This window comes from Somniosus microcephalus, chromosome 3, assembly GCF_052327205.1.
Source record: "Somniosus microcephalus isolate GS21.2 chromosome 3, FLI_Smic_1.0, whole genome shotgun sequence".
NCBI lineage: Eukaryota > Metazoa > Chordata > Chondrichthyes > Squaliformes > Somniosidae > Somniosus > Somniosus microcephalus.
Genome location: NC_140989.1, coordinates 25,686,067 through 25,708,296, shown reverse-complemented (window position 1 = coordinate 25,708,296; position 22,230 = coordinate 25,686,067). Strand labels below are relative to the sequence as shown.

Sequence of the window (22,230 nt, the reverse complement as noted above, 5' to 3'; positions counted from 1 at the left end):
ATACATGCTGGCCTCGCCAGCGACGCCCACACCCCATGAATGAATAAAAAAGAAAAAAACCTCTGCTTCATTGTGCTCGATGCATTATCTGCATTTGATGGGTAGCCCTCCATTTCTGCACTTTTGCTTCTCCCCGCCCCCCCCACCCACCCCACAACCCCCTCTGCCAATACTTTGCTTCATTATTCTTGGTTGTATGCTGGCACTTCATGCAAAGAGGTGAGGGTGTGCATTCTTTTGGAGGTTTTGAATGCACTGCATAATTGAGGCAAGAGGGATGAGTTTGTGAAGGGCCACAATGCAGAACATAAGAAATAGGAGCAGGAGTAGGCCATTTGGCCCTTCGAGCCTTCAGTAAGATCATGACTGAACTTCCGCTCAACTCCACCTTCCCGCACTATACCCATATCCCTTGATTCCCTTAGTATCCAAAAATCTATCCATCTCTGTCTTGAATATACTCAACGACTGAGCCTCCACAGCCCTCTGTGGTAGAGAATTCCAAAAATTCACCACCCTCTGAGTGAAGAAATTTCTCCTCATTTCAGTCCTAAATGGCCGACCCCTTATTCTCAGACTGTGACCCCTTGTTCTAGATTCCCCAGCCAGGGGAATCATCCTCCCAGCATCTATGCTGTCAAGTGTCTTAAGAATTTTATACGTTTCAATGAGATCACCTCTTATTCTTCTAAACTCTTGGGAATATAGGCCTCGATCATAATCCTTCATAATCCAGAAGACTCTCTTCATAACTCCTCCCTCAACCCTGGTAACATCCTCGTGAATCTGTGCTGAACCTTTTCCAGGACTCTAATATCCTTCCTAAAATTAGGTGCCCAAAACTGCACACAATGGGCCAGTAATTCCTGCCCCAACGCGTGAGTACGGACAGGGTACTCACGCGTGGGCCCGGAGGAATTGCCGGTTTTCAGCATGCACAGCGCATGTGGGGAACACCGGCATTTCCTCTCCTCTGACCCAAGGGGTTAAGAGGCGGAACGCGTATGACGTATCAGGCAGCGCGTGCGCGCTGAACTTCCCTTTTTTTTATTAGAGTTGCCCGTGGGGAAAAGACTCCGGTTTTTACGTGTGGAAAAAGCAGCCGTAAGTACTTACTTTTAACAGGTAAGTGGTCTATTAAGTAAAATTAGAAATTTTTTCCACAGGTTCATTTTTTTGGAAGACTTTGCAGTAAGGTAAGTGTATTTTTAGCCCCGATTTTTTATATAATAATTTTTTTCAAAATTTAAAATTATTGTTTAAAATAGTTTTTACAGTTATTTATAGTTTATTTAAGTAGTGCAATGTTTTTTTAAATTTTCTTTCAAGTTTAAGTAGTGTTTTGGGGCCAGGAGTTTTCATGAGTTTGACAGTTCTTACCCTCCCATTTGGTGTCATCAGCAAATTATTGATACTGCTATTCTCGCCTGTAATTAAGAGTGGCCCCAGCACAGACCCCGATGGAACACTAATCATCACAGCTTTCCAGTCTAGGAAACTTCCTTTTACCCCCACCCTTTGATTTCTGCCCTCCAATCATCTCTCTATCAATGTTGCCACATTCCCCTTAATTTCATGTGCCATTACTTTTAATGTAAGGTACAGTTTCAAATGTTTTATGAGTTGGTGCCATCATTGGGTACAAGTATGATAACCGGTGTGAAAAAAAACAGGCAACTATTCTAAATCAGTTCAGGAAATATGGAGTTGACCTGGATGCCTTAAGAATGATACAACCATTTTCATGTTGCTCCAATGTGTTTGCAAACTTCCTTGCTTTCATTTTGGACTTTGGTTTGAATCATAACCGGTTTGGACAGCAGTTAGAGAGACTCGGTTCATGATAGAAGCTCACAGGGGCATTTCCATGCAACAAAGAGGGTGCTGTTCTAGGATATTCCAGGCAGACAACGTAAGTGCAACAAAAACATTGACAGGAGCGCAATTTCATATTGCGTCATTGGAATCGGCAGGTAATAGAGGCACTGCTCCAGCCATTAACCAAAAGTGAGTCTAAACAGCATTCCGCGTGGTTAGTATGGGAAAGAGTTGAGACAGTTTTGCAGCCAGTGCCTTCTAACAACCAAGAAAATCATGAATGGATTTCAGGTGTTCTTCTTAGGCAGAACATTAAAGGTGAAGCCAACTATACTTAGGTCATGCAATACTCTGATTAATATTAAGCAACTGTACTGTACAGCTGGGGCTCAGTGGGTAGCACTCTTGCCTCTGAGTCAGAAGGTTGTGGGTTCAAGGCCCACTCCAGGGACTTGACCATGAAATCCAGGCTGACACTCAGGCTGCGATTTTACTGACTTCGGCGGGTTCGTGCCGGGCGATGTCGGTGGCGGGTCCCGACCCCACTGCTGGCTCCATCCCGCTCTGTGAAATTACTTTCCATTGATGGGGCTTGTTAAGCCACCCCCAGCACATTTCCCAGCCAATTAGAGGAAGCGGGTCTGGTGACGTCACTTGATGACACGCCATCAGCCGGTTTCCTTGTTTTTATTCGCTTATGGGATCTGGGCGTCACTGGCAAGGCCAGCATTTATTGCCCATCCCTAATTGCCCTCGAGAAGGTTGTGGTGAGCCGCCTACTGGAACCGCTGCAGTCCGTGCGGTGAAGGTACTCCCACAATGCTATTAGGGAGGGAGTTCCAGGATTTTGACCCAGCAATGATGAAGGATCGTCAATATATTTCCAAGTCAGAATGGTGGGGAACTTGGAGGTGGTGGTGTTCCCATGCGCCTGTTGCCCTTGCCCTTCTAGGTGGTAGAGGTCGCGGGTTTGGGAGTTGCTGCCGAAGAAGCCTTGGCGAGTTGCTGCAGTGCATCTTGTAGATGGTACACACTGCAGCCATGGTACGCCGATGGTGGAGGGAGTGAATCTTTAAGGTGGTGGATGGGGTGCCAATCAAGCGGGCTGCTTTGTCCTAGATGGTGTTGAGCTTCTTGAGTGTTGATGGAGCTGCACTCATCCAGGCAAGTGGAGCGTATTCCACCACACTCCTTACTTGTGCGTTGTAGATGGTGGAAAGGCTTTGGGGAGTCAGGCGGTGAGACACTCACCACAGAATACCCAGCCTCTGACCTGCTCTTGTTGCCACAGTATTTATGGGGCTGGTTCAGTTAAGTTTCTGGTCAATGGTGGCCCCCAGGATGTTGATGGTGGGGGATCCGGCGATGGTAATGCCGTTGAATGTCAAGGGGTGGTGGTTAGACTCTTGCTTGGAGATAGTCATTGCCTGGCACTTGTGTGGTGCAAATGTTAGCTGCCACTTATCAGCCCAAGCCTGAACGTCGTCCAGGTCTTGTTGCATGCGGGCATGGACTGCTTCATTATCTGAGGAGTTGTGAATGGCACTGAACACTGTGCAATCATCAGCGAACATCCCCATTTCTGACCTTATGTAGGAGGGAAGGTCATTGATGAAGCAGCTGAAAATGGTTTGGCCTAGGACACTGCCCTGAGGAACTCCTGCCGCGATATCCTGGGGCTGTGATGATTGACCTCCAACCACCACAACCATCTTCCTTTGTGCTTAAAGGGACCAAGGCCAAATTTATTTTGACAGTTGTGCTGCCAGTGTTCTACAGCATTGAGGTGCTGCAAACGCTGACAATGACTGCACAAATGCTTATGGAGGGTGTCACAGCACGCAGGGAGGTGCTCTTCCCTTCCCATAGGTGGAAGAGACCTTCCCAGGAGATCAACACAGCCTGGTTGTACATTGCAGAGGAGGGCACCAGCAGGGATGTAGTCAGGAGGACCTGGGTGCAGTGCCGCAAACGTTTCAATGATCTCAGTAGATCACGAAACGTTAGTACAAAGTCACACTCAACCTCATCCTGCTGTGCCTCTCATCACATCCCCATCACTCTGCCTTCCCTACCCTACTCCTGCACATCCTTACTCACACCAACTTACCTTGGACCTCCACCCATCCCTCTCTATCTACATTATCACATCCCCATCTCAGATTCTTCGACAGATTAGTGTGCACCTTTGGAAGTGGCTTAATGAGTTGCAGTGAATGGTGAGACATAACGGTACCCACCCCCCCTGCAATGGTCAAGTGTGAAAGGAATGGCTTGGGCATTGAAGGGATGCTTTATGGTGTTGGTGTGGGGTGGTGCCGACCTGGCGCATCATGTGGCATCCAGGGTATACACTGTCAAGTGAAGTAAATCTGGCCACGGTGATGGAATTGTAAGCGGTTTTTGATCCTAGCCCAATTGCTAGACGGATGGTTCGAATCGCCCCCGCCTTACGAAAGTTCTATACCCGGGAATTATTATTCAGAGTGTAAATGGAATAAGTCACGGACAGGAATGCTTCAGTGAAAAATCAAACTTATATTTATTTGGTCTAATATACACTGGCTAAAACATGCACTACTAAACGAAATCACTATCCCTGTGGAGAATAAAATCCAGATTACAATCAACATACATACAGTACAAAAACTGGGGACTATAACAAGCAGTAATTCCCTTGTTGTTATGGTGGACTCTAACTCCACCCCTACCAACGAATTACCCAGTCGCATAAACCCCTTCGCCTGGCTGAACCAAACGAAGCCCCCACCCCAGAATAGCCCAAAAACTTCACTTCTGAGAAAAACCCTGAGCCCCTTACACCTCACCCAGCTCGCCTGGGATATCTGGTTACCGGCTTGGCTCAATCGCTTTGCTCAGCGGCTTCTTCCTCTGGTACTTCTTGTTAGTTCGATCTTGTTGGAGCGGTAGCGAGAGAGAGAGAGAATGGTGGAAAAGAATCTATCTTTATAGGAGTCTGGCTACCCCTATCTTTTCCCGCCAATCTTTAAAATCCTTTTGTTTCTAAGCACTCCGATGCTTAATCAGTGATGAGTCATCCTCGGACCCATGAGTATTGGATTAATGGCCCTAAGTCTGGGACATATCTTTCGGTCTTTGTGTTGGGAAAAAAACTGGCTCCTTTTCGGCTGGCTGAGGCTAGTGGGTTCATTGTTCTGCTTCTCTTCTGAGATGGAGGTGAGAAGTGCTTTGCATATTAGAGTGGCCTTTTCAAGTTCAATGGCCCCCTTCCTTTTTCCAGGACTGTCGGGCGAACCCATACATTCTGGATGACTGACAGTTCTTTTGTCACAGCCAACTGCCATGCGTTCTCTGGAGTTTTAACAAACCAGTTTTTCACGTATCTGCACAGGGCGATCCCATCACAGGGAAAATGCCCTCAGAAAATCCCATAAAGTCCACAAAAATATTCTCGACTGAGTCCATTCTTCAAACAGAGACTTTGCGATCTCTTCAAATAGATGGCAGGTGAAGTAGAGATGACAGAAGCGATCTGTATAAATGCAAGTATCAAAACTGTCCCTCAACATTTGAGTGGGAGTTCTGAAACACAACGAGAAACAATAATAATACTGCTGGGGTTAAATGGACTAAGTTATCTTTTCACGGCTTCTCCTGTGTACTCAAGCCCCTGTTATGCACCCTTGCAGAGCTTGGCGTTTGGCATTTTGACGAAGGGAGTCAGAATGCGCCACCATGTTAGCGCTACGGCGCGCACAAATGAAGCATTGCTGCAGAGTAACCGTTTATGTTGAAGCAGACGCAGCATTTACGCACTATCTGCACGTCGGATACAACCATTCCTGCTGCAGAAAATGGCTTTACTTGTACACACATTACCGCAGGTTGCATTGATGTCGACCCTAGCTTGCTATGTCCTTAGTAAAAGCCATTTAAGGATGCCTCATCCAATTTTACACAGCAGTCATTCACTTCACCCAATTTGTGAAGATTTCACAGCTGATGAAACTTGGCAATGGAGCCGCACATTCAGCATTGCATGGAAAGGTGACAGCTGAGGAAGATAGCATATGTACACCATGCAATGCCACACTGACAGGAACCGGGCAGGAGGAGGAGAACCAAGAGCAGGGGTACCGAATGGTGTGGACGATACACCTCGGGGGTCATCACACCTGCAATTGTTGTCCCCTCACTTTGCTTACTCATGCAGCGCTCTAGGAACCCCCAGAACTCCCATCCTCACCCGTTTGTACGGTGCAATTTAAGTATCGGCAGAACCAGGAATAATGAAGGAAACTATTAGCAGAAACAAAGCTGAGACATGCGAAGAAAGGCAGACTAGCCAGCAAAACCACTTAATGCACAGAGCAAAATACAGCAAAAAGCAACAATCCAGATATCTTCAGTAGCAGCTCAGACGATAATCTCCCATTAAGGAGTCTGCTTGTGCAGGCCCGATCTCAAGATTCCTGATTAATAAGGGCGAGGTGAGGAATGTGAGCAGAGCCTCTGCCAAAGGTATGAAATTCAGCACAGGTCCAATACTTTTATTCGTGCTAATTAGGCTCAAACCTGTAGTGCAGCCTTATTCCTGCAAAATACGGTGTGTGCACCAACAGCGGAGCCTCACGCAATACTCTTATGCTTTTCACACGTTGAAGTCATTGGCCGTAATTTTAAGTTTTTAACCCGCTGGGAGTGGGGGGGGGGGGGGTGGTGGGGGGGGAGCCCGGTAGAGCGTGGGAAACCTGGTTTTCCCCCGCATGCGATGGAGTTTTAACTCCACAGCGTACGTGTGACGTCATGGACAGGCTCCCCGCCCGGAAGTCAGCCTGATTGTCAGGCTGGCTTGCAGTCGGGCGGGGAATGCTGGAGAAGATCACAGACCCAGGAGGGGTGGGGCGCTGATGGTGTGGGTGCTTGGGGGCCGGGAGGAAGCTCTCCGAAACTGTCCTCGCCTCTCTGCAGCTGCCGGGAAACCCGAAGCCCGGGAACCCCGGCCAAGCACAGGTAAACCGGCACAGCAGGTTAAATCCGAGGCTTCCAGCCACATTATCATATTTAAAGTGCCAACCCGCCTGTTGGCTGCCCGCGCCCCATCCTGCCTCTGTTAAACCCAGAAGTAGGTGGGTTGGGGTCGGGATTCACATTTTTAACACTTTAACCTCCCACCCGACCCCCAACCCACCCATTTTTGGGGGTTAAGAATTCTCCCCAATGTTTTTTATGAACTTAAAACAAACAACAAGATCTCTTCTTGAAAAAATATGGCTCCAGTATTTACGGGGAGGGTGCGGGTGAGGCTGAAAACAGCTGAAGAACCCGGCAAGGCTGGGGAGGCGGCGGCCCTGCCTAACGTAACGCCAGAACCTTGTTAACGTCTTTTTAGCTCTGATTCCTACCCGGCAGCCGGCCAAATGGACAGCCTTTCCGGTGGGCAGAAGGAAATGCCAGCAGCAGGAGGCCACAGCCGGGGATGGTCACCAGCAATCGGGGATGGGGGAGTGAGTGCAGAGAGCCCATGATCCGTAGCGGGGGTGGGGGGGCGAGGCCCATGATCAGGAGGAGGGAGAGAGCCCGTGATCAGGAGGAGGGAGAGAGCCCACGATCGGGAGAGGGGAGAGCTCGCAATCAAGAGGGGGAGAGGCCACGATCGGGAGAGGGGAGAGCCCGCGATCGTGGGCCTCTCCTCCCAGCCCCAATCGTGGGCCTCTCCTCCCAGCCCCAATCGCGGGTCTCTCCTCCCAGCCCAATCACGGGTCTCTCCTCCCAGCCCCAATTGCGGGTCTCTCCTCCCAGCCCCAATCGTGGGCCTCCCTCCCAGCCCCAATCGTGGGCCTCTCCTCCCAGCCCCAATCGGGGGCCTCCCTCCCGGCCCCAATCGCGGGTCTCTCCTCCCAGCCCCAATCGTGGGTCTCTCCTCCCAGCCCCAATCGTGGGCCTCTCCTCCCAGCCCCAATCGCGGGTCTCTCCTCCCAGCCCCAATCGCGGGTCTCTCCTCCCAGCCCCAATCGCGGGCCTCTCCTCCCAGCCCCAATCGTGGGTCTCTCCTCCCAGCCCCAATCGCGGGCCTCTCCTCCCAGCACTAATCGTGGGCCTCCCTCCCAGCCCCAATCGTGGGCCTCTCCTCCCGGTCCCAATCGCGGGTCTCTCCTCCCGGCCCCAATCGCGGGTCTCTCCTCCCAGCCCCAATCGCGGGCCTCTCCTCCCAGCCCCAATCGTGGGTCTCTCCTCCCAGCCCCAATCACGGGCCTCTCCTCCCAGCCCCAATCGTGGGCCTCTCCTCCCAGCCCCAATCGCGGGTCTCTCCTCCCAGCCCCAATCGTGGGCCTCTCCTCCCAGCCCCAATTGTGGGCCTCCCTCCCGGTCCCAATTGCGGGTCTCTCCTCCCAGCCCCAATCGTGGGCCTCCCTCCCGGTCCCAATCGCGGGTCTCTCCTCCCAGCCCCAATCGTGGGCCTCTCCTCCCAGCCCCAATCGCGGGCCTCTCCTCCCAGCACCAATCGTGGGCCTCCCTCCCAGCCCCAATCGTGGGCCTCTCCTCCCAGCCCCAATCGCGGGTCTCTCCTCCCAGCCCCAATCGCGGGTCTCTCCTCCCAGCCCCAATCGCGGGCCTCTCCTCCCAGCCCCAATCGTGGGTCTCTCCTCCCAGCCCTAATCGTGGGTCTCTCCTCCCAGCACCAATCGTGGGCGTCCCTCCCAGCCCCAATCGCGGGCCTCTCCTCCCAGCCCCAATCGCGGGTCTCTCCTCCCAGCCCCAATCGCGGGTCTCTCCTCCCAGCCCCAATCACGGGTCTCTCCTCCCAGCCCCAATCGCGGGTCTCTCCTCCCAGCCCCAATCGCGGGCCTCTCCTCTCAGCCCCAATCGCGGGCCTCTCCTCCCAGCCCCAATCGCGGCCCTCTCCTCCCAGCCCCAATCGCGGCTCTCTCCTCCCAGCCCCAATCGTGGGCCTCTCCTCCCAGCCCCAATCGTGGGCCTCTCCTCCCAGCCCCAATCACGGGCCTCTCCTCCCAGCCCCAATCGCGGGTCTCTCCTCCCAGCCCCAATCGCGGGCCTCTCCTCCCAACTCCAATCGCGGGTCTCTCCTCCCAGTCCCAATCACAGGCCTCTCCTCCCAGTCCCAATCACAGGCCTCTCCTCCCAGCCCCAATCGTGGGCCTCTCCTCCCAGCCCCAATCGTGGGCCTCCCTCCCGGTCCCAATCGCGGGTCTCTCCTCCCAGCCCCAATCGTGGGCCTCTCCTTCCAGCCCCAATCGCAGGTCTCTCCTCCCAGCCCCAATCGTGGGTCTCTCCTCCCAGCCCCAATTGCGGGCCTCTCCTCCCAGTCCCAATCGCGGGTCTCTCCTCCCAGCCCCAATCACAGGCCTCTTCCTCTCCCAATCTTATCCACTTTCAACCTGCTGGAATATCTCAATGATGGCCATAGATCTGCCTCCATGGTGATCAATCCTGAGGCAGTTCCCAGTATCAGAGGCACGGTTACAGTGGGCATGGATGAGGCAGCCAACTCTGAAGGCCGTTCCATAGCATCATCCAACCTACCCATGCAAATGACAGTAGATAAGGCAGGACCAGCCACCACAGGTCTGGACACGACAAAGACCATTGCAGGAACATCTCCTAACCTAAGGCAAGGCTGTATAGGACCACACAATTCCTAAGCTGCTCCCACTGAAATCCTGCAACCAGCTGGCACACTTACACCTCCCACTTGCTTCGAGGTAGAAGTCACACTACAATGCAGTACCACTAAGGAGAAGCCTCACGGGACAGCAAGGAACCAGGTCTGCGGATTTGGATAGAGCTGAGACAGTTCAACTTCATTTATACCCCAAATTCTGGACTTCACTCACCCACTGACATTCTGCCAGCCGGAATGTTTACCCTAAAGAGTGATCAACATATGGATTTGATCCAGGGTGGAGTTGAGCTGAAAATCCTGGAATCATTTAAGGCGCAGTCGATGTGAGACTAAGGGGCTTTTCGGATGGATGGTCGAAGGTGGATTAAATGGCCTTCCTGACCTGCATTTATCTTGTGATGGTGTTACACGCACAAGTTTTTCTTTGTGTATACTAGCACAGCAGCGGCAGGGCAGACAACGGCTTCATACATGCGCAGAGGGATCCAGACTGGTTCAACGTGCCAATTTTTTGGGCCTTTGTGAAAATACGAGGAATGGTTCAGCTTCGGTCAGTTTGGGACTGGAACTCAGTTTGGCAGCCGTGAGCGACTTTAAATGTTCAGAGAATTTTAAAAGTAAGAATTTTTCATCAGTAACTGTCAATTTAAGCAGATGGGGGGAGGCAAGTAGGTCAGTCCTAATTCCGTGTAATCTTTTTGTAAATTTTCGCAGGATTCTTTTTCTATCCCAGTAGTTACATTTTTAAAAAATAAATATATCTTATTGCACTGTTTGAGCCAAGAAACAAAAAACTCGGCTTGTTTTGAGCCAAAGTAATGTGCTTCCTGTGGTAAATTATGTCTTTAACCCTGCAAAGAGCCCTTTGAATTCACCATACAAAGGAATTGGCTATGAGTTGTGAATTAGCGCTTAGCAATTCAAGTCTGTTGATCAACCATTTTGCTGTTAGTAATTTTGTTTAAGCATTATTGAATCGTATATATTTCATTCACCTGCAGTTGCAAAGTATTTTACTTTTATGCAGGCACATCTTTCAAAAGCACCCCAAGCACGAATGAGTTAGATTGTGCAGTTGCTGTTGTTAAGTAGTCATTCTGCAACAGAAGTCATAGGGGGAGAAATTCGGCATTGCCCCGTTTGGGGCACAATTATCGGCCGGGTGCAAAGTTTAGCGCCTGGTGCTAATTATCGCCTCCGACTGCAAACTTGGCTTCTATCGCCCCTGAAGGTGATTGGAGCGCTAAATCAGGCGCTACACACCTCTATTAAGGCGCTAACGCCGAGGAGTGAGGCGCTACCTCAGAGTGCTGGCGAAACTCATGTGATGTCAGTCAGCAATGGAACACGCCGGCCAGTTCTTAAAGGGGAGGGTCGATCTTGCTCTCCATCCACACCCTGCTCATTGCAGTCTTGAATCTCGGCCTGGAGAGACCTGTAAATCAAATCTGCTGGAAAGAACAATGGAGAGGCCCAGGGAAAGAGATCAGAGGGCAGCCCCCATAGTCTCTTCTAAATCAATAAAAGCAAGGGCAAATCAAAATGAACCTGCAAAGTTCTGCTCAGTACCCAGAACTCCTTCACACAGCGTTGAATCTCTCCAGAAGTCTCTCTCTCTCAGAATGCATGGTGCAAAAATGTCGCCGACAAAAAAAGGCAGGAAGCGGTCGCCTTTAAGGGATAAGAAAGGGTCATTTGGGCCCATCAAAACTCATCCCTTTGATACATTGAATGGTAAGAACAGAAAGAGCTTGCATTTTATGTAGCGCCTTTCACATCTCACGTACTTCACAGCCACTGAATTACTGTTGAAAAGTAATCACTGTTGTAAAGTAGAGAAACATGGCAGCCATTCTGTGCAGAGCAAGATTCCACAAACATTGAGTGATTCCCTTTCCTCATCTTACCTTCCAAAATGCATTATCTCACATGGCTTCACATGAAACTGCCTCTGCTACCTGCCTACCAATTCCACTAACCTGTCTATGGCCCTCTGAAGCATAGGTCAGAGAAGCACTGGCCTTGGTGGTAGGTAAGCAAGCCTTTCTGTTTAAAAGTGTTCCTCTGAACATCATACATTACGTTGGTCTTCAGGTTATTGTAGTACAGCTCTGTTGAAGGAATTGTAATTTGCACCATCAGGCTGCTGGCTCCACTTTTCACAAACGCTCTGCCAATCAGGTCCTAGGACCCCAGCTGTTCACAATATATATTAATGATGATTTGGACGAGGGAATTGGATGTAGTATCTCCAAATTTGCAGACGACACAAAGCTGGGTGGGAGGGTATGCTGTGAGGAGGATGTTGTGAAACTCCAGTACGATTTGGACATGTTGGGTGATTGGGCAGAAACATGGCAAATGCACTATAATGTGGGTAAATGTGAGGTTATCCACTTTGGTGGCAAAAACAGGAAGGCAGATTATTATTTGAATGGCAATAGATTGGGAGAAGGGGAAGTGCAAAGAGATCTGGGTGTTCTTGTGCACCAGTCGCTGAAGGTAAGCATGCAGGTGCAGCAGGCGGTTAAGAAGGCAAATGGTATGTTGGCCTTCGTAGCAAGAGGGTTCGAGTACAGGAACAAGGATGTCTTGCTGCAGTTGTACAGGGCCTTGGTGAGACCGCACCTTGAGTATTGTGTGCAGTTTTGGTCGCCTTATCTGAGGAAGGACGTTCTTGCCATGGAAGGAGTGCAGCGAAGATTCACCAGGCTAATACCTGGGATGGCAGGAATGACGTACGAGGAGAGATTGGGTCGATTGGGCTTGTACTCACTGGAGTTTAGAAGATTGAGAGGGGATTTCATCGAAACCTATAAAATTCTGTCAGGCCTGGACAGACTAGATGCAGGAAGGATGTTCCCGATGGCCGGGGAGTCCAGAACTAGGGGTCATAGTCTAAGGATAAGGGGTAAGCCATTTAGGACTGAGATGAGGAGGAATTTCTTCACCCAGAGAGTGGTGAACCTGTGGAATTCTCTACCACGGAAGGCAGTGGAGGCCAGTTCATTAAATATATTCAAGAAGGAGTTGGATATATTTCTTAAGGCTAAAGGTGTTAAGTCTGTGTGTTATAGTGAGAATTACTACACAGACCACAAGAGTAAATTTAACAGGTCTTTACTAGTCAAAGGTCAGGGCGGAGCTGCCCAATAAATCATTACACAGCACTTATATACCGGTGTGGTCACCACCGGTATTACAGTATACAGCAGCCAAGATAAAGTAGTGCAACTCTTAAAATAGTCCTCTTAAAGGTGGAACGGTTACATACACCACAATCCTCCCTTTTTAGCTTAACAGTATATATTCCCCATTAACATAAAATAATAACATATATACACAACTTCATGTACCACAGTTCACAGATTCAGTCTCTCTGAAGGCTTCCTGACTCGGTCCGGATAACGCCTCGGTGGTGTAGTAGTTTTCGGTGGTGTAGTAGGTTCTTTTGGCAAGGTCGATTCGGCTTGAATGCCAGTGTCGGGTTCATCTGATTCCAGTATCACCGGATCGGAGGTAGATACTATGGGTATCTCTGCTTCATCATTAGGCGTATAGAGTTGTGGAGTAGGTTGTCCCTTTTTGGATGACTCTATGATCTGGTCAACATGGCGCCTTATTATGCTTTCACCAATGTCCACGGTATACATCAGCGGTCCTAGTCGTGTGCAAATAGTTCCAGGCTGCCATTTCTCGGTACGGTAGTCCCGGGCCAAAACTTGACCTATCTGGAAGGTTCTAGTTGGCCTTTCATTCATGCCTTGAAATTGCCGGTTCTCTACGTCCCTTCTGATGTTTGGCTTGATCAAATCCAGCCGGCATCTTAGTCTTCTATTGAAAAACATCATGGCGGGAGTTTGGTTTGTAACCGCATGTGTTGCATTCCTGTACGCCAACAAGAAGTTATCTACCTTATGTTGTAGATTTATGTCTTCATTACCCATGGCCTTTATGGCCTTCTTGAAGGTCTGGACAAACCTTTCAGCTAATCCATTGGTGGCGGGATGGTATGGGGCGGACGTGTAGTGCTTAACCCCATTGTTTTTTAAGAACTTCCTGAATTCTTCAGACACAAATTGCGGTCCATTATCAGAACAGATCTGTTCCGGCAGCCCATTCCTGGCAAATATGGTCCTTAATACTGTGATGGGTTTTTCCGTGGTGGTGGAGGACATCTTTATTACCTCTGGCCACTTGGAGTGTGCATCCACCGCGATTAAGAACATTGAGTCCATAAATGGACCAGCAAAGTCGATATGTACCCTTTGCCATGGAGATGAGGGCCACTCCCATGGATGTAGAGGGGCTTGTGGTGGGGCGTTTTGGACCTTCTGGCATCCTAGACAGCTCTTGGTCATTTCTTCGATGTCTCCATCGATACCTGGCCACCACACAAACGCTCTGGCTAGGTTCTTCATTTTTACTCCACCCAGATGCCCCTCGTGAAGCTCCTTTAGCACTTTATGCTGGAGTTTGGGTGGAATCACCACTCTGGATCCACACATCAAAGTTCCTCGGCACACTGACAGCTGCTCTCTTCTTTGCGAGAATGCTGGCAACAGTGGTTCGCCATGTGCTGGCCATCCCTTCACCGTTAAATCGTAGACTCGTGAGAGAGTCGGGTCATTTCTCGTTTCCTTTTCGATGGTAGAATTTGTTACTGGTAGACATTCCACTATGGTTGAGTGGAACATCTCCACTGGGTCCACTGTAGGCACCTCTTCTACCATTGGCAACGGTAGGCGCGATAAACCGTCAGCATTCCCATGCTGTTTTGATCCTTTGTATTCTATGTCATATTGGTGTGCCCCTAGGAAAAGGGACCACCTCTGTAGCCTTTGCGCTGTCATAATGGAAACGCCCTTTTTAGGGTTGAATATGGATACCAACGGCTGGTGGTCTGTCAGCAGTGTAAACTTCTGGCCCTGCAGGTAATGATTAAACTTCTTTACTCCCCACACCAGGCTGAGAGCCTCCCTATCTATCTGAGCATAGTTGCGCTCAGCGGAGGTCAATGATCTGGATGCAAATGCGACTGGCCTTTCCGAGCCATTTGGCAACTTGTGTGAGAGTACTGCTCCAATACCATAAGGAGAAGCATCACAAGCTAAACGAATAGGTAGCGTTGGGTTGAAGTGAGCCAACACTTCCTCTGAGGTGATCAATGCCTTGCTTTTGCGAAAGGCCTTCTTACAGTCCTCGCTCCACTTCCATGGTACTTCTTTCTGCAAAAGAGCATTCAGCGGGTGCAGCACCGTGGATAGATTTGGCAGAAACTTATGGTAATAGTTAATCAACCCTAGGAACGACCTCAACTGGGATACATTTTCCGGAGCGGGAGCCTTCACAACAGCTTCGATCTTGTCAGGTGACTTGTGCAGCCCCTCCTGGTCAATGACATGACCACAGTACGAGATCCATTTCTGAAAGAACTCACATTTCTGGCGATTAACTCGAAGGCCATATTCCTTCAACCTGGTGAGCACCAGTTTCAAATTTGCAAGGTGTTCCTCATCGTCATCTCCTGTAATCAGGATATCGTCCAAGTAACATTGAGTGCTTGGAATTCCCTGTAATACCTGCTCCATGGCCCTCTGCCAAATTGCTGGAGCCGAAGCCACTCCAAAAACCAGTCTATTATATCGATACAAGCCTCTGTGCGTGTTGATTGTGAGATACTGGCGCGACTCTTCCTCAACTTCCATCTGTAAGTACGCTTGCGCCAGGTCTATCTTGGTGAAGTGTTTCCCGCCAGACAATGAAGCAAAGATATCCTCAATCCGCGGAAGCGGATATTGCACCGTGTGAAGCACCGGATTAACTGTGATCTTGAAGTCTCCACAGATGCGGACCTTCCCCGGTTCCCCTGGCTTGTTACTCGATGAACGCTTCATGACGGGAACAATGGGCTTGGCCCACTCACTCCAGTCCACCTTAGACAGTACTCCTGAATGTTCAAGCCCTTCCAGCTCAGCTTCCACAGCAGGTCGTATCGCATAAGGTACCGGTCTGGCTTTGAAAAATTTTGGGTTTGCATGTTCTGCAATCTTGATTTTTGCCTTAATTCCTCCCAGTGTTCCCAGTCCCTGTTGGAACACCTCTTTAGCCTCATCCAATATTCTGGACAATCGTTCAGGTTTGACATCTTTTTTTCCGGAATCTACTGTTATTGCTTTTAGGGAGTGCCAGTCCATATTTATTTTCCTGATCCACTCCCGTCCCAGAAGTGGTGGACCTCCCTCAGGTAGTACATATATGTCCATTCCTTGGTGTTCTTTGCCCTTGTGTACCACCTTGACTTTTATCTTTCCGATGGGGTATACTTTTTGCCCCGTGTATGTCTGCAATACTATCTCCGTATCCCGTAGGGGAATATGTGTGAATAACCTTTTGTAATCTTGCTTATTCATGACCGTCAACGCCGATCCGGTGTCCAATTCCATCTTCACTTGGACTCCTGCTATCTGAAGTGTGACCCAGATAGTTTGTCGGTCAGCTTCCTTACTCACATTGTGAATTCTCAGACTACCCAGTTCCTTGCTGTTGGAGCCTGAATCCGAATTCTGTTCATCCGAACTCTTCTCAGCCACCTTATGTACCTTTCTGCACTTTTCCTGCGGTGACTTTTTGTTGCTGGTCTTCTTTCCTGACCGGCATACTTTAGCTATGTGACCAAGCTTGCCACATTTTCTACATTCCTGGTTTTTAAACCGGCATTGGTTCTGATCGTGTGTTGTCTTTCCACAACGATAACATTTCATTGTACCCAAAGCCATTTGTTCTACGCTGAGTACCGCTGCCTTCAGCTGCATTTCCGAAGTGCCTCTCGCTGCGGCTTCGTGCGATGCTGCAATAGTGACAGCCGTATCAAGTGTAAGATCATTCTCTTCAAGCAGCCGCTTTTGTGTTCCTTCTTTCGACAATCCACACACGAATTTGTCTCTCAGTGCCTCTGTCAGTCTTTCCCCAAACTGACAGTATTTCGCTAGCTTACGCAGTTCAATTAAATACTCTGCGTTGCTTTCCTCTTTCAGTTGCGTTCTCGCATAGAATTTAAATCGTTCCGCTAACATCAGCGGTGTGGGGTTCAAATGATTTTTCAGAACAGCAACAATTTTAGCGAAAGTCTGATCCGCCGGTTTAGCTGGTGATAGAAGATACTTCAATAGCCCGTATGTCTTTGCACCCATTGAGTTTAGTAAAGTTACTGCTTTATCTTCATCTGATATTTTATTTGCCTTACAATATATCTCTATGCGTTCTACATACGTGGCCCAATCTTCAACATCGGGATCGAAATCGTTGATGTTACCACGCTTAGGCATCCTCGCAATCTTCTTGAGAAACAAAAAGAAATTTTTCTTTTTTTTTCAAAATGGCAGTTTCCCGCGCTTGTCTTCTTCCCCCGCCTACGAAAATGGCGGCTTCCCGCGTTTGCCTTTCTCCCCCGCTGGCTGTAATGGCGATTGCCGTATTGCTGCATTCGCCCTCCCCAGCGGTTTTCAAATCGTGCCTCCCAGCCCCTCTTGCAGTCCGGTCCTTTCCCCCGGCTGCGGCTGAGTTCCCCGCGTTTTTTTTTATTTTCTCCCGCGCCTTACGCTGACCCGATCGCTGCGCCTCGCGGCCTCGGTAGCTGCCCGGCCTTTTTCACCGGTCGCGGTCGAGCTCTCTCTCGACGCTGTTGCGTCTCCCAGCCCGCTTGCAGCCCAGTCTTTCGCACCGGCTGCATTTGCATTCACCGCGGCTCCCGTGCCTTACACTGCCCCAGTCTCAGCGCCTCTGGCCCCGACTTCTGTCTGGCTCTTTTCCCCGGCCGTGGTCGAGTTCTCCGCCCTTATATCCTCCGTTTTTCCCTCCCCTACTTCACAGCCAACGTGGCCGACTTGCTGCTCGTCGCTGATCGGCTTACCCACCACCGTGATAGAAGGGATGATCACTGCCTGTTGCTGATGGAAGGCTTCGTGTCAGAGTTCTTCCTTTGCTCTGCAGACCCGAGTCGTCTCTCAGCAGAATGATGAGGGCGGATGCCTCCTCTCGACGCCCGTTAAACTGCCTTGGATGTATCTCTGCCGCAGGGTAAGATCGTACTCGTCGCCACTGTTAAGTCTGTGTGTTATAGTGAGAATTACTACACAGACCACAAGAGTAAATTTAACAGGTCTTTACTAGTCGAAGGTCAGGGCGGAACTGCCCAATAAATCATTACACAGCACTTATATACCGGTGTGGTCACCACCGGTATTACAGTATACAGCAGCCAAGATAAAGTAGTGCAACTCTTAAAATAGTCCTCTTAAAGGTGGAACGGTTACATACACCACAAAAGGGATCAAGGGATATGGGGAGAAAGCAGGGACAGGGTACTGAATTTGGATGATCAGCCATGATCTCATTGAATGGCGAAGCAGGCTCGAGGGGCCGAATGGCCTACTCCTGCTCCTATCGTCTATGTTTCTATGTTAAGAGTCAACATGGTCTGAAGTGGCCTAGCAAGCCACTCAGTTGTATCAAACTGCTACAAAGCATGACTGCAGCGATTCAAGGCGGCAGCCCACCACCACCTTCTCAGAACAACTAGGGATGGGCAATAAATGCCGGCCTTGCCAGTGACTCCCACATCCCGGGAATGAATCAAAAACAATCAGAGGCACAGAAATCAGAGCAAAGATCATTGCTGTGAATGCCCAAAAACTGCACTCCATGAAACTCGCCTCCGCTGCAAAAACGTGACTATTTTTACAATGGACATCCTTTTAATATAGCTATTTATTTCCATGCTCCACGTTTAGCGAAATATTTTGTAGCAGTTATGAGCCCCTGGAACAAATGCTCTTCTAAACAAACATTTTTGCATCACCTAATCGCTGCTTCCCGATTTCCTCTGTGTTCTCTCCTTTTTGGTGATTGCCCTCCCTTTGGGTCTTAACTCTTCAATCAGCTTCAGTAAAAGAAAATTCAGCCCCTGCTGTATTTATTTGAACATTTTGGTTATAAAGGACTCAATTAGTGTCTGTAATGAAGATCAAGGTATTGAGTGTGTCCAGATTAGATTTGCTAAATATATACCATATTGACACATGGATTTAGCCAACATAGTATGGTGCCTTTAATGTTATAAATGTCCCAAGGTGCTTCACATAGGTGGGAATGTTTTCTAAACAACCGTAAGAGTTAGAAGAGTTGAGCAAAGTACTGCTGAGGAGGCTTTTGAAGGTGGGAGAGGGGTAGGAAGATGAAGAAGTTTAGGGAAGGAGAGCCAGAGAGTTAGACCATGATAGCTAAAGGCTCTTTCAAATCTCCAAACAAATCTTTTTTTCCCTTCCTTCCTCCTTTTTCAACCAATTTTCTCCCCAAGGCACCGTCTCTTTGCTAGGGCACTGGCCATGTGTCCAAATGACCATTCATGTGTGAGGCTAGACCGTGAGGCTGTTTGACTATGAGGACATCGCAGCCAGGCCCATTACTGTGTGCGCCCAACAGCCACACACATGCCTTCCAGCAGGGGGTCTTTGGGTAGTGACCGGGAACCCTATCTGATCGCAGCAGTCTTACTACCTCCCCAGCTAGGCATTGACCTGGGATCTTCTTGGTCTGTGTAGTTCAGCTCTCCTAACCCACTGTGCTATCAGGGAATCCTGAGCCAGCACCCTCTAACTCATACTGTGCAACACCTGACGGCATGAGCCAAAAATCCCAGTGTACAGTCCTACTTTACAACAGTGACTCCACTTAAAAGTACTTCATTGGCTGTAAAGCGCTTTGGGACGTCCTGAGGTCATGAAAGGCGCTATAGAAATAAATACGTCTTTTTATACCAATCGTCCACTAACTCTTCTATTTTGTTGAAAAAACATTTGAAATGAGTGACATTTAGGCCTCAAAATTACATTGGGTCAATATTAGCATATGAATATTTTGTACACAACTTTTAACAGATTCAAAATAAACGGGTTTACACCTCCATTAGAACACGTCAGTGTTTGCACAGGATAATTTCAAGACTTCAGTTGGTGACAAGAAGGGACACCAATGTTGCAGGAGTATCAGGGACTGCTTAGGTTTATAACGTGCCACTTGCATTTTGTTTTTCATGCTGCAGCTCACCACGGCCACCTTGGACGGCAAGCTCCAACTGTTCGTACCATAGCAGCGGAAGACCCTGAAGGCACAGTGATGAATAGTGGAATCGTAACTTGGACACAGCATAGATAAGTCAGACTATAAACCGAGAACTGGATAGGCTTTCCACGACAGGGAGCCAAACGATAAATGTCACAAATTGGGATGCAGTTAGCAGGAGAGTTCAGAGGAGTGAAGGAAATGACAGATACTTTGTGTTCTCAATGTCTCTGGGATAAATGGCTTGCGGTAAACAGATTGCTAAGGGACTCAGAGAAGACTGGATGTTGTTCAACGATTCAGCGAAGAAGAGGAAAAGCTTTCTGCGTCTGTGTCATGAGCTTCAGCCTGCGTCAGACTATCAAAGTAGCGAGCACATGTCAGAATTGTTTATGTTCTAGTGTCTGAAAATGAATGGCTTATCTGTGACTTTATCATTTTGAAAAGGAAACAGTGTTAAACCCACTGGGCAGTTCTTCAGGCTGTGCTTACTGATCCATATAGCTCACTGTTTTGGAAGCACTGTGTTAACCCACTGAAGACTTTTAATTGGAGATAAAGCACATTGAGTATATTTACGAATTCTTTTACTAAATGGTTGTTATAAACCAGGGGCAGTTCAGTAAAATAATTTTCCTTATCTTTACAGACAGAGTAAAATATATCCTTTTGTCATCACACATTCATTCAACAAAGATGGGCAAATGTTCTCTGTAATTAACTGCCTGCGAATAAAATCTTAGACTGTGCAGGTCTGAATCGCACAGTTCCCGAGAATATGATTTTGTCAGCAGGTTATTAATGATGATGTAAACCAGACATCTGCCCATTCTTCATTCAAAAAGGAACTTGAATGAAAAGCGTGCCCTTGTATTCCAATTGACATTACTGAATGCTCTTGATGATTGGACTGCACATGTTCCTCATTCACTCTACACAAGCAAGGAAATGCCAACTGAAGGCTATATGCAGAGAACAAAAGACCCATAGGAGTGGACAGTAAGATTGGAACCTTATAGAGATTTTCAGATGATACATGAGCGCAGCTTCCTGAGCTGTTCACAAGTGTGCTTTTGACCCCCAAGGTAAGATTATAAGGGGTGAATTTCCATGAGCCTTCTCCGCAGGTCCACTTGGACATTCATCCGCTATAAATCGGCAGAAAAGAATGGTCTGGCCCATGAACAGTTTGTTTTCCAGTCCTTCACATGCCACTTGACCTATACTTTCGTGGTATGCAATGCCATCCTCACTGAGACTGCATCTTGTAACTGTGGTAAACCACTGTTTGTATTCCTGTTTGTCCTGTTTGTATTCCACTGTGTACATGCCTGGACATGCCTCGGCTGACTCCTCCCACAGGTCCTAGTATAAAGGTGACTGCTCCCCAGCCCTTAGTATCATGGACCGGTCGACCACGCGAGGCAGACCTCCATTCTGTTGTTAATAAAAGCCTTTAGTTACTCTTCTAACTCTCAGTCTTTTATGAGTAATTGATAACGCATCAATTTTATTAACAACATTTTTATAATGGAGAAGATCCTCACACCAGCATGCCTGGACTTAGATCATCGGGAGGCGGACTCATCCACCAAGTTTACTCACTGGCTTAAGTGTTTCGAAAAATTCCTGACCGCCTCCGAAGCAATCAAATCGGACGAGGACAAACTGGATGTCCTGACCTCCAAAGTGAACCACCGAGTGTACTCGGTCATCCAAGACGCGACCTCGTACGCGGACGCTATCAAGCTTCTCAAGGACCAGTACACGCGCCAAGTGAACGAAGTGTACGCCAGGCACCTCCTGGGGAGTCATAAACAACAACCTGGGGAATCGACCGTGGAATACCTTCAGGCACTATCTGTGCTTGGCCGGGCCTGTGGTTCTAAGGATGTAAAGGCCGCCGTGTACACAGAGGAACTTATCCGGGACGCTTTTGTAGCGGGCCACAGATCCAATTACACCCGACAGCGACTGTTGGAGCAGAGTAACCTCGACCTCAACAAGGCCTCTGAACTCGCACTATCGTTGGATGCAGCCTACCAGGGCATGGATGCCTACTCCTCTGCACCGTGGACGCCGCGGGGAATGACAGCCTGGGACACGGTAGGACCGCCTCATAGCGCCGTGCCACCCCAGCCACACCCCAACAACGGCCCAACTACCGCAGCAGTGTCCCAAGGCCAGACAGCAGTGCCCCAAGGCCAGAAATGCTACTTCTGTGGCCAGGCAAAACACCCCAGAGCGCGCTGCCTGGCGAAAAACGCGATCTGCTCAGGCTGCGGGAAGAAGGGACACTACGCTAGCGTCTGCAGGGCCAAAGCCACCCCGAACCCCAGCAGCGCCGCGTGTGGGCCATGCGGGCCGCCATCTTGGACCTCCCCGGCCATGTGCGAATCACCGGTACAGCAGCCATTTTGGACGCCTCCAGCCACATGGGGATCATGGACGCCGCCATCTTGGACGACAGCCGGGACGCAGCAGGCCCCCGACACCACCTCATCTGATACCCGCAGCGACACACCGACCCCTACGCTGGCATCCGTTACACTGGACCAAGCGAGACCGCACCAACTGGCCAGTTCCACAATGGACATTAAGGTAAATGGTCACGATACAATCTGCCTTTTTGACTCTGGGAGCACGGAGAGCTTCATCCACCC

At 49.2% G+C, this 22,230-nt stretch overlaps 1 protein-coding gene across 2 annotated transcripts in view; it reads left to right on the top strand.

Moving 5' to 3' along the window:
• The window catches only part of wdr27 (WD repeat domain 27), a 608,079-nt gene extending 586,911 nt beyond the window's left edge, over positions 1-21,168 (top strand). For both annotated transcript variants that reach the window (XM_085979531.1, XM_085979524.1), the window contains exon 25: positions 19,548-21,168. In XM_085979531.1, the coding sequence (XP_085835657.1) occupies positions 19,548-19,595 (48 nt within the window). In that variant the 3' untranslated portion in view covers positions 19,596-21,168. The remainder of the gene's footprint in view (positions 1-19,547) is intronic.
• Positions 21,169-22,230: the final 1,062 nt, after the last annotated feature.